Consider the following 12,279-nt stretch of genomic DNA (forward strand, 5'->3'; position numbering starts at 1 on the left):
GCTTGTAGATCTGCTATTTTTGAAAAGTTTGAAAAAATCTTTGAATATATGTATTTTTTAAGCAAACATTTCTAACTCAAATTTTGCTTCTGGGGGGGTCCCTGGAACTAAATATTTTGAGATCGGGGTCCGTGGCCATATACATATCATCTTGGGGGTCCTTGACATAGGTTTCTTGCATACATTTTCACGATTTTTCAAAAATAGCAGATCTACAAGCTTGCAGCGCGGCACTCGGTGCCGCGCTGTGAGCTTCTATATCTGCTATTTTTCAATAGTTAACATTCATGGGGGGCCCGCAGTGAATCCTTGTACCCAGGGGCCCAGAATTTGGTGTGACGCCCCTGTTTCAGTGCATGGTTCTGTTGGCGTGACTGAATAACAACACTCACTGTGGGCCACAGAAAACCTGTTGAGGATCAAACTGAAGATAATTTAATTGGAACAAGGTGTCTCGGAGGATGCCTCCTTTCATCTCAGCAAATTTGCGATATAAATACCTCCTCCGAATTAATTATGCATGCGCACAGGGATTGCTAAATCCACAGATTCATGAGATTTATGAGCGCCCCGGCGGGAGCCTCGCTATAACGCCGTCTCAGCTGTGTGCGAACGAGGTGTGTGCTACATCTACAGCAGACATCAGGAAATATAACTTCATTTCCAACCCGTTATAAACAATACTATAGCACAGGGGTCTTCAACGTTTTCAGGCCGAGGACCCCTTAGTCGAGAGAGACATAACGCAGGGACCCCCACAACCTGTTCATAGATTCAATATAGTTTCATTGTTTGACAGCACAATCATCAGTGTATTTTGGATTCATGTCAATTTGTGTTTTCAGATATTTAACCACTTGAACCGTCAATACTTAATAAACTCTACCTTTCACTCTGTACTTAAGTCTGTTCCTTTTCCCCCTCTACACCAAACCTTTTTGCTGAAAATAGCCGATCTACAGGCTCACATTTTTGGCTTAAGGACATTAGGGTTCAAGCCGTTCATATAAAAACTAGACCAGGTCAACCTGGTTGTGCCAGACCCCGGTTCTGCCAACCCCCTGGGTTGTCAGACCCAGAGGGTCGACCTATAGATTTAATGGTAAATTCATAGGCTGTCTGTCCCTTTATAGGCTGTCTGTCCCTCCCTCATGTCATCATCATTTGTGACATGTTCATTCTGGACTGGAATGGCCACAAAGGTCTGAAGGTCTGTCTGTCATCATCATTTGTGACATACTTCGTCTGCCTTTTGAAGGCATGTCATCATCATGTCATCATCATGACCATCTATGGAGAAAATGTCCCATTTTCTCCATGAAAATGTCCCATTTTCTCCATGAAAATGGGACGGACAAAGCCTTCTGTAGGTCGACCCTCTGGGTCTGACAAAAAGGAGAAAAAGGTTTCTATCACAGAACAATTTGGAGGACCCCCTGTAGTAACTCTGAGGACCCCCTAGGGGTCCCGGACCCCCTGTTGAAGACCCCTGCTATAGCATGCTTGTAGTAAAGTTAGAAATACATTAGGGTGCAACAGTCAAACTAATCAATTTAATCCATTTTCAAAAATAATTGGGGTTAATGTAATCGATTTACCCAAAATAGCAGATCTACAAGCTCACAACGCATCTTCACTTGCCTGGTTCCAGACCATAGACCCCGCCCACTCTCCGAGTGGACTCTTTCTTTGGTCTGGAGCTCAGTACATGAATCGGTTTTTAGCAACCTAAAAATCGGTTGCTCCAATGAGCGCGGGGGGTGGAGGTGGGTCTAACGAATATCCAATCAGCGCAGCAGTTGAAACGATTTCAAACGAAGTTCACACATGACAGGCACACATACACACACACGCACACGCTGAGTTCACAAGCTGTTAATGTTGATTACATGTTTGTTAATGGTCGCAGTTCTGTGTGGAAGCAGTCACTGGCACAGACAGAGACACACACACAAACACACACACCGCGGCCGTGCGTCGCGATCACCGTGTGTCGCGAGGACGCGAGCACCATGCGTCGTGATCACTCACGCGCGCGTGCGCACGCTTGTGCACGCTCGCAAAAAAAGTCCCTCCCCCGTAAATCGTTTAGAACAGGCCACAGCTTCAGACTAAAGCGTGAGCTGAGTCTGAAATCAGGCTACATCTTCACTGTAATTGGGGTTAATAATGTAATTGATTTTCAAAAGTACCCAAAATAGCAGATCTACAAGCTCACAGAGCACGCATGGCGACACATTGTGAGCTTGTAGATCAACTATCTTTGCTGCGTTTGCCCGACACCGTTATGCAACAAAGTATAAAAACCAGGCTTTCATTTCACTAATTGATTTAGCGGATTACAAAAAACTACTAAAGAATAGATAATAAAATTATCACAAAAAAAAACGTTTCTTGATTATTCGATTAATCAAAAGCTTATCAATAGAATAATCGCTATAGATATTCAACAGTTGCAAAACCTAAAATACATCATAAATAAATAAATAACCACAACGTAAAGATATTACTAGCGACAAAAGTGGCTCAAACCCAACATTCTTTTTATTTGAACAGTCCATTAAAACAGGCAATATGAAGAGTAGTCCATAAAGATTTCTTTTTAAAACACTTTCGTTCTTTAAACAGGATGCAAAAGAGAGATAGTAATATATATATATATATATATATAATATATATATATCGTCACTGTCGGGCAGAAACCTCGTATCTCCAAGTTTCAAATTTGTACTTTTTTTTTTTCGTCATACAAGGCCGTCGCACAAGACTAGTGAAAACAGCAGATCTACAAGCGGGGTGCGAGGCGTTGTGTTGCTTGTAGATCGTCCGTTTTCGCTAGTTTAAATCATTTTTTTAAATGATAAATACAAAAAACAAGCGGTTTTCGGACACACAAGGTTTCCACCCGACAGCGACGATACAATAGTAGCAATTTTAAGGTCACTGTAATCGAAGGTAATTTAAGGTCACTGTAATCGAAGGTAGCTCTTACAGAGTTCATGGTCCCTGATGTCGCCCCAGCCCCCGTTCTTGACGTGCGGCGCCACGCCCCCCGCCCCGTTGGCCGGCAGTCTCTTGGTGATCAGCAGGTTCTTGGGGAACAGCTGGTTGCCGCTGCTCTGCAACACGTTCTCGATCTTGGTCTTCTGGCTGAGCGGCGCGCAGGCGCTCTTCTTGTGGTGCATGCCGCAGTCGCCGGCGTGGAAGACGCGCGGCGCCTCGCTCACCATCACCTTCCAGTAGGAGGGCAGGCAGGCCACGGTCAGGTACTGCAGGGACCAGTCCCAGTTGTAGTCGTCGTAGGTGCAGAAGGCGTCCGTGCAGCGGAGGAGCCTCTCGTAGGTGTCGCGGCCCAGCGCCATGCCCATGTTGTGCTCCGTGGACTTCCAGGCCTTCACCTCCACCTTGTTGGCCTTGCTGGAGTAGCCGATGTGGCTGTAGCTCCCCAGGGACAGCACGTCGCAGTCGGCACACTGCTCCCGCTTGAGCGCCGCCATCAGCCTCAGCACGTGCAGGAAGTCCGGGGACACGTAGTGGTCCTCCTCGATGAGCAGCACCTGGCCCCGGTGGTCCTTGAGGGCCTTCACCCTGTCGAACACAAAGTGCAGCTTCCACCACCAGTGGTGCTTGGTCTGCGAGAACTTGGCCTCGCGGTAGTGGCCGAACGAGTCGGGGAACTCGGCGTTGATGCAGCCCATCTTTAAGGCGTCGCTCTTGGAGACGTCCCGGGGGCAGTCCGAGGGGTCGTGGCCGGGGAACTCCTGAGGGTACAGCTGGATGCTGAAGGGGAAGAAGATCTGAAGGACTTGGCAGAAGTCCACCGAGGCGACCACCTGGTTGATCTCCGGGGACCAGAAGTCGTGGCTGAAGATCAGCAGGATGCCCTCCACGCCCCTGGCCTTGCGTAACGAGTCCACCAGCAGCTTGAGGTAGTCGGGCCGGTTGTGCACCTGGACCACCACCACCAGGTCGTCCTTCTGCCGCGCCGCCCGGAACCGCTCCTCGTTCCTGATGGTCTGGTCGAAGTTGAGCTGGAAGACGATGCCCCGGTAGACCAGCGTGGTGTTGTCCACCTCTGGCTTGTTGTTGTTGTTATTGGCTGCAGCAGCAGCCTTCTCTTTCTCCCTCTCCTTCTCTGCTGCAGCGTGGCTGTCGTTGTTGTTGGCTTGGATGACGAGTGGAGGCACTGGAGGAGCCCGGCTGGCGGCAGGCGTGTTGTGAATCTGCTGCACCTGGTTGTTGTTGTTGACGTTGTTGCTGCTGCTACTGCTGACGCTGCTGCTGCTGCTGCCGCCTGCTCTCCGCACACCGCCGCCCTGCTCCGCCGCCGCCGCCGCCTCCTTGGGGAAAGAGGACTCCACGGCCACGCCATTGCTGCCGCTCTTCTTCTGCCTCCCGCTGCTCCAGAAAGCAAGGCCACACACCAACACCACCAGCGTCAGGATCACCACCTTCCTCTTGTAGATTCGGAATCTCATGATAGGCAAGAAGAAGGAGTCACCCCTCGGTGCAAAGGGCTGAGGAGGGAGGGTTGATTGTAGAGAAACAGAGAAAAGAGCAAGCAGGGTTTCTGCAGGTTAGCGGCGGTTGCTGTGCTTGGGGGTTTCAGGGGGTTCGGTTATAAAAGGGTGCTTATTATTATTAAGTTGATAGTTGGTGATGCAAACTGTGGGAATGTAAACATGGATTCCTCAGGAATGTCAGTGGAGCAGGAGGAAAGCTCCATAAGGCATGCTGGGTGCTGGGAGTCAGCAGGGGAGGAGTGTGCAATGAACCCACTGACTGCAAAAACAAGCACAAGCAAACAATATCAAATTAGATGGATAAAACTACGGTACTTCTTGATAATAGCATACACACAGCAATCAGGTGCATTTTAAACAGGGATGTCGATGACGCCATATATGACATCCTCCCATCCAAATATGGACATGATAAATTGATTGATTACTTTATTAGCAGTTTGCAACAACAAGCACATGACAAAAGTATTGATATATCAGGTCATTTTCTTTAGAAAGTGACGCGACTGGGATTTGAAATATTTGTGGTATGCCATAACATAAGTGTTGTTCTTTAAAAGGCCTATTTTATCCACCTGTTTCCGCTAGAATCTACTGTAGCATTATCTGCGGGACACTTCCGGTTAACAGCAGACATACAAGCTCACATCGCGTCGCAGATGCAACCGTTGTGAGCTTGTATATCACTCTCGGCTGCGGCGCCGGAAGCTGCCTGCACATTCTGCTCAATGGGATGTTGGAAGGTTGTGGATACAGAAATAGCTCTGAATAGCCCAAATGTTTTTTCTCAAAGAATGACTCAAACTAGTCAGCGATTAATTATAGATGATGACATCTAATCGATTAATCCTTTGCAGCAGCACTGGGTCAGAAACCTTTTGGCAAAACAACCAGTCTGTCAGTCACGCTGCAATCATCATAATCAATAATATTATGCATCAACACATACCAATAACGTGGAGAGCAGTTGTACTACTGCAGTGGTTCTCAACCTTTTCAGGCCGCGACCCCCAAAATAATCATATTTTAACTGGGGACCCCCCCCCCCCCCACCCTGACGAGCACTAAGAGTTGAGGCATTACATTTTGTATAACACGGTTCTATTGTGAAATTAGCAGATCTACAAGCTCACAACGCCTCACGTTGTGAGCTTGTAGATCGGCTATTTTCACAATTTCTGCCACTAATATTTGACAGTTTGTCCAGTTTAAATTGCATTTTAGAGGCATTAAAAAGTCCTTGAATTGTCACTTAAAAATGTGCAGATACCCTCTATACACTTAAACTGTATGTTTTTTTTTTTTTTTGTTTTTTTTACTGTTGAGTGAGAAAAGTCAGAAAACAATGTTTCACATTAAGTTAATCATCTGGAGACCCCCCAAAATAATTTGACCGACCCACAGGTTGAGAACCACTGTACTAGTGGACTCAAGTCTCCATCAGGCACACACAGTTCAATAACTCCTAGTTATGAACCAAACATAATGTGTGCACAGTCACAGTGACCAGCCTGGCCCGAAGCCATCCTAAATGGTACGTGTCCCTGTATTCATTTACAACATGATGGTGGTGTGGCGTTACAGTATATTTACCTAATACTTCCTCCTAAAACCTCACATAACTTGTTTGGCCTGTCAAAGTGAATACACCAGGACCACAATGCAAATAATAAGACCTTGCTTGGGGGGCAGCATTTTGTATCATCCTTTCAACACCTTCCTTTTTGTATAAAAATGTGTACATTTATTTTGCAAACTGTTAACTCATTAACTGCCAAAAACGTGAATCCCTTAAAAATCCCGTTGTCCCACCCTGCCACGCCCGTGAATCCCGTGAATAAAAAAAAAAAAAAAAAAAAAAAGTTTTTTTTTTTTTTTTTTTTTTTTTTTTTTTATTTTTTTTGGACCCCAAAAACGTTAGTAGGCATGATAGCGATCGCGAAATTGCTTGTTTAACCCCCATACAACCCCCATACAACTCAGGTAGCAGACCTCCAAGCTCACAACAGTGTAAAACATAATGGCTGCTATCTCATGAATGCCTGAACGGATTTCCATTCGGATTTTTTTGTTTGAAAGCTGTGAGCAATGTGGACACACGTGGTGCATTATCTAGGCATGGGTGTGCATGATCCGTGCACTATGAATTACATGGAAGTCTATGGAGACGAATGGCAGTTAAAGAGTACGAAGGTATTGTTAAATGGCAGCATATGAGTTAATAAAGTATTAAAAGTTGGCAAATACAAAGCCAAATGAAAAGAAAAATCCCTGTTAATTCCATGTTTGCCAGTCCATGTTGTTCATAGTTTAATATGTCGAGTCTTGTTTTAGGATGCGTAGTGCAAGCACTGCAATGAAACACGAAACATTTCTGTTTACAAAACACCAGCCTACAAATCTTTTTTGGAACACACAGTCAGTGACACAAATCCAAAGAGTTTAAATCAACTGCGAGCGTGCAAAATGGAAAGGTTCCAATTTTTTTGCACTGTTAAATCAATCAACACCCATGATGGTTCCTATGTGTACCAACTGAAGAGTTTATTATGGAAATAACTGGGCGTTTTGGTGCGTTTAACTAACATGTTTCCAGGCCTGATGAAAGCATCGTTAAGGCCATCAGTGTAACACATAACATAACAGTTTAACGCTCCAAATCATCCGTTAACAACACGACAGGGCAGGCTGAAGCCAAGGCAGAGACTGTACATAATAATAACATAATAATTCATTCATATACAGCAGCACAGCCATAGCGTCATGCTAAATGCAGTAGCAGGCTAGCAGCCAGTGGCGTCACTTCAGCAAAAGCTAAGGTATGGCAACATGACTGGTGTCCAGTCATGTTGCCATACCTTAGCAACAAGCATGAGGAATTTATTTTAATTAGTACATATATATTGTTTTCCCTATAGCCAAGGTATGGCAGTTGCCATACCCAAATGGACGCCTCTGCTATAGCAGTATCCAGACCCCCCCCCCCCCCCCCCCTCTCTATACGTCTCCACATGAAAACTAAAGCGTCCATTTTTGCAGCTTGAATAAAACACACGCACACATCCATGGTGTTTTGACCGTTGTTTACCTCTTTGGGTGTAAAAACGGCCGTTGTGCGCGTCGCAGGCGGTTCGGCGAGGAGAATCTTCATCAGTACGGCGACGAGAGACTCTCCTTCTCCTCCATACTGTAGTACTGCTGTCTGTCTGTCTGTCTGTCTGTCTGTCTGTCTGTCTGTCTCTCTAGTGTCTGTCTGTCTGCAGATCGCAAGAAGCAACAGAACGGTACAGAGAGCTGAGAGGAGGAGGAGAACCGCTACACGGTGCTGCTGCTGCTGCTGCTGGTGTGTCAAGTTAGCGACCATGCGTGCTCCACGTCCGGTGAGGTGGACTTCAAAATAAGAGTTAAGGACGACTTAACTCACTTTTCAACCTTATCTTCATATAATTGGTTCTCAATAATGTTCACAGTAAAATAGAAAAAGAAGAAGAAGGGGGAAAAAAACTATTCGGTCCCTAAACCCTTATGCCTCATTCACACTACAGATATATAGTTGAACGTTTTGCTTGGTAATTCAATGTAATCTCAATGGAAACCAGCTGGGCATGTCGGCTGTCCTTGGAATCCAGCCTTTAAAGCTGGTTTCCATTGAGATTACATTGAATTACCAAGCAAAACGTTCAACTATATATCTGTAGTGTGAATGAGGCATTAGTCTTTTTTTATTTTCTTTCCTTTCTTTTTCTTTTTTAAAGAGAACATTGGCTAATGGCTTCCATTATAGCATGGTAACTTTTCAGGAATAGAAAGCCTGCCAAGGACGTGCTGGCCATTGGGAAAAGCGGGACAACTCCCGAAAGGCCGGTCCATTTCCGACCAGTCCAGGCCGGCCATAAAAAAATGGCCAGTCCACAAAGTAAAATATAACTCATATAATTTGCCCACTGGCTTGTCTCTCATGATCTGAAATGGAAGTAGCAGCAGCTATAGAGAGAGAGATCTTTTCTCTATAGCGCTGAGTAGCAGCAGTGCTATATAGTCCAGTCATTTTAGGCCAAAATTTGTCCAAACCTAGAACAAATTGCAATAGTAGCAAACTCAACTGATTTTGTATCCTCAATATGTCCTTAGTGAGGGAAAAAAAGTCCCAAGGAATCCCACCGGGGCAAACTTTTGAAAACGACCTATCTACCTTCACTTACCATACACTACAATATAAAGGAAAAAATGACTGAAAAAAGATCTGCTTTAAGTGGGATATGAGGGGTCAAACTAGGGGTTTTTAATTATTCTGAATCCATTGCAAGCATTTGTTTTGCATGAAAAACATTCCTTGGGCTAAAAACGGACCCCAAAAGACTGAAAATTGATGAAAATTGATGAAAATTGACGTTTTCTGTGGGCTGCTGGGTAGCAGCAGCCCACAGAGCATCACATTGGCCCCACTGGCTTGTTTATCATCTGAATACCGGCCCACTACTCCCTAGCTTCCTTGACTACTCCTGGATGGTCCTCATACAACATCATTAGACTCTCTTTGTACCAGAAAAACGATGAGACCTAAAATCACAGTAACCGTTCATCGGTTAGTATTTGGGGCCTCGTGGCACATCCGGAAGGCGTTTTTTCGCCTTCCGGATGTGCCACGAGGCCCCAAATACTAACCTGTGCGCGGCCGATGCCTGTGCAATGAGGGCCTCTCCAACTCCTTTTCCCTGTGCGCGGCCGATGCCTGTGCAATGAGGGCCTCTCCAACTCCTTTTCTGTGCAATGAGGGCCTCTCCAACTCCTTTTCTGTGCAATGAGGGCCTCTCCAACTCCTTTTCTAACCTGTGCGCGGCCGATGCCTGTGCAATGAGGGCCTCTCCAACTCCTTTTCCCTGTGCGCGGCCGATGCCTGTGCAATGAGGGCCTCTCCAACTCCTTTTCCCTGTGCGCGGCCGATGCCTGTGCAATGAGGGCCTCTCCAACTCCTTTTCTGTGCAATGAGGGCCTCTCCAACTCCTTTTCTGTGCAATGAGGGCCTCTCCAACTCCTTTTCTAACCTGTGCGCGGCCGATGCCTGTGCAATGAGGGCCTCTCCAACTCCTTTTCTAACCTGTGCGCGGCCGATGCCTGTGCAATGAGGGCCTCTCCAACTCCTTTTCTAACCTGTGCGCGGCCGATGCCTGTGCAATGAGGGCCTCTCCAACTCCTTTTCTAACCTGTGCGCGGCCGATGCCTGTGCAATGAGGGCCTCTCCAACTCCTTTTCTAACCTGTGCGCGGCCGATGCCTGTGCAATGAGGGCCTCTCCAACTCCTTTTCTAACCTGTGCGCGGCCGATGCCTGTGCAATGAGGGCCTCTCCAACTCCTTTTCTAACCTGTGCGCGGCCGATGCCTGTGCAATGAGGGCCTCTCCAACTCCTTTTCTAACCTGTGCGCGGCCGATGCCTGTGCAATGAGGGCCTCTCCAACTCCTTTTCTAACCTGTGCGCGGCCGATGCCTGTGCAATGAGGGCCTCTCCAACTCCTTTTCTAACCTGTGCGCGGCCGATGCCTGTGCAATGAGGGCCTCTCCAACTCCTTTTCTAACCTGTGCGCGGCCGATGCCTGTGCAATGAGGGCCTCTCCAACTCCTTTTCTAACCTGTGCGCGGCCGATGCCTGTGCAATGAGGGCCTCTCCAACTCCTTTTCTAACCTGTGCGCGGCCGATGCCTGTGCAATGAGGGCCTCTCCAACTCCTTTTCTAACCTGTGCGCGGCCGATGCCTGTGCAATGAGGGCCTCTCCAACTCCTTTTCTAACCTGTGCGCGGCCGATGCCTGTGCAATGAGGGCCTCTCCAACTCCTTTTCTAACCTGTGCGCGGCCGATGCCTGTGCAATGAGGGCCTCTCCAACTCCTTTTCTAACCTGTGCGCGGCCGATGCCTGTGCAATGAGGGCCTCTCCAACTCCTTTTCTAACCTGTGCGCGGCCGATGCCTGTGCAATGAGGGCCTCTCCAACTCCTTTTCTAACCTGTGCGCGGCCGATGCCTGTGCAATGAGGGCCTCTCCAACTCCTTTTCTAACCTGTGCGCGGCCGATGCCTGTGCAATGAGGGCCTCTCCAACTCCTTTTCTAACCTGTGCGCGGCCGATGCCTGTGCAATGAGGGCCTCTCCAACTCCTTTTCTAACCTGTGCGCGGCCGATGCCTGTGCAATGAGGGCCTCTCCAACTCCTTTTCTAACCTGTGCGCGGCCGATGCCTGTGCAATGAGGGCCTCTCCAACTCCTTTTCTAACCTGTGCGCGGCCGATGCCTGTGCAATGAGGGCCTCTCCAACTCCTTTTCTAACCTGTGCGCGGCCGATGCCTGTGCAATGAGGGCCTCTCCAACTCCTTTTCTAACCTGTGCGCGGCCGATGCCTGTGCAATGAGGGCCTCTCCAACTCCTTTTCTAACCTGTGCGCGGCCGATGCCTGTGCAATGAGGGCCTCTCCAACTCCTTTTCTAACCTGTGCGCGGCCGATGCCTGTGCAATGAGGGCCTCTCCAACTCCTTTTCTAACCTGTGCGCGGCCGATGCCTGTGCAATGAGGGCCTCTCCAACTCCTTTTCTAACCTGTGCGCGGCCGATGCCTGTGCAATGAGGGCCTCTCCAACTCCTTTTCTAACCTGTGCGCGGCCGATGCCTGTGCAATGAGGGCCTCTCCAACTCCTTTTCTAACCTGTGCGCGGCCGATGCCTGTGCAATGAGGGCCTCTCCAACTCCTTTTCTAACCTGTGCGCGGCCGATGCCTGTGCAATGAGGGCCTCTCCAACTCCTTTTCTAACCTGTGCGCGGCCGATGCCTGTGCAATGAGGGCCTCTCCAACTCCTTTTCTAACCTGTGCGCGGCCGATGCCTGTGCAATGAGGGCCTCTCCAACTCCTTTTCTAACCTGTGCGCGGCCGATGCCTGTGCAATGAGGGCCTCTCCAACTCCTTTTCTAACCTGTGCGCGGCCGATGCCTGTGCAATGAGGGCCTCTCCAACTCCTTTTCTAACCTGTGCGCGGCCGATGCCTGTGCAATGAGGGCCTCTCCAACTCCTTTTCTAACCTGTGCGCGGCCGATGCCTGTGCAATGAGGGCCTCTCCAACTCCTTTTCTAACCTGTGCGCGGCCGATGCCTGTGCAATGAGGGCCTCTCCAACTCCTTTTCTAACCTGTGCGCGGCCGATGCCTGTGCAATGAGGGCCTCTCCAACTCCTTTTCTAACCTGTGCGCGGCCGATGCCTGTGCAATGAGGGCCTCTCCAACTCCTTTTCTAACCTGTGCGCGGCCGATGCCTGTGCAATGAGGGCCTCTCCAACTCCTTTTCTAACCTGTGCGCGGCCGATGCCTGTGCAATGAGGGCCTCTCCAACTCCTTTTCTAACCTGTGCGCGGCCGATGCCTGTGCAATGAGGGCCTCTCCAACTCCTTTTCTAACCTGTGCGCGGCCGATGCCTGTGCAATGAGGGCCTCTCCAACTCCTTTTCTAACCTGTGCGCGGCCGATGCCTGTGCAATGAGGGCCTCTCCAACTCCTTTTGCCGGGCTGAATCAGGGACCAAGTACGCATGATTAAAACACATTGGATTTGGTGTGCAATGCTGTGCGGAATCCGCGCTGCGGATCCAAAAAGGAGTCACAAAAGGAGTTTTTACTGCATGCGACAAACAAGACGCACAAATCAAACTGGGTTCGATCGGGAAAAAACGGACTGCCGCAGCAGAGCAACTATAGGAGATAATGCATGTTCAGGTGTTCATACATG

General features: G+C 48.5%; 1 protein-coding gene across 2 annotated transcripts; it reads right to left on the minus strand.

Moving 5' to 3' along the window:
• Positions 1-2,584: 2,584 nt before the first annotated feature.
• mgat2 (alpha-1,6-mannosyl-glycoprotein 2-beta-N-acetylglucosaminyltransferase) lies at positions 2,585-7,849 on the minus strand. 2 transcript variants are annotated; one of them, XM_080744563.1, is made up of 2 exons: positions 7,612-7,849; positions 2,585-4,517 (listed from the first exon to the last, which is right to left on the minus strand). In XM_080744563.1, the coding sequence occupies exons 1-2, from the start codon at positions 7,672-7,674 to the stop codon at positions 2,967-2,969; spliced, it is 1,614 nt and encodes a 537-aa protein (XP_080600689.1). In that variant the 5' UTR covers positions 7,675-7,849; the 3' UTR covers positions 2,585-2,966. The 2 variants fall into 2 exon arrangements, with proteins under 2 accessions (XP_080600689.1, XP_080600690.1); XM_080744564.1 differs by having other exon boundaries at positions 2,585-4,782.
• Positions 7,850-12,279: the final 4,430 nt, after the last annotated feature.

The sequence above is a fragment of the Nannobrachium achirus genome, assembly GCF_963921795.1.
Source record: "Nannobrachium achirus genome assembly, chromosome: 16".
Taxonomy (NCBI): Eukaryota; Metazoa; Chordata; class Actinopteri; order Myctophiformes; family Myctophidae; genus Nannobrachium; species Nannobrachium achirus.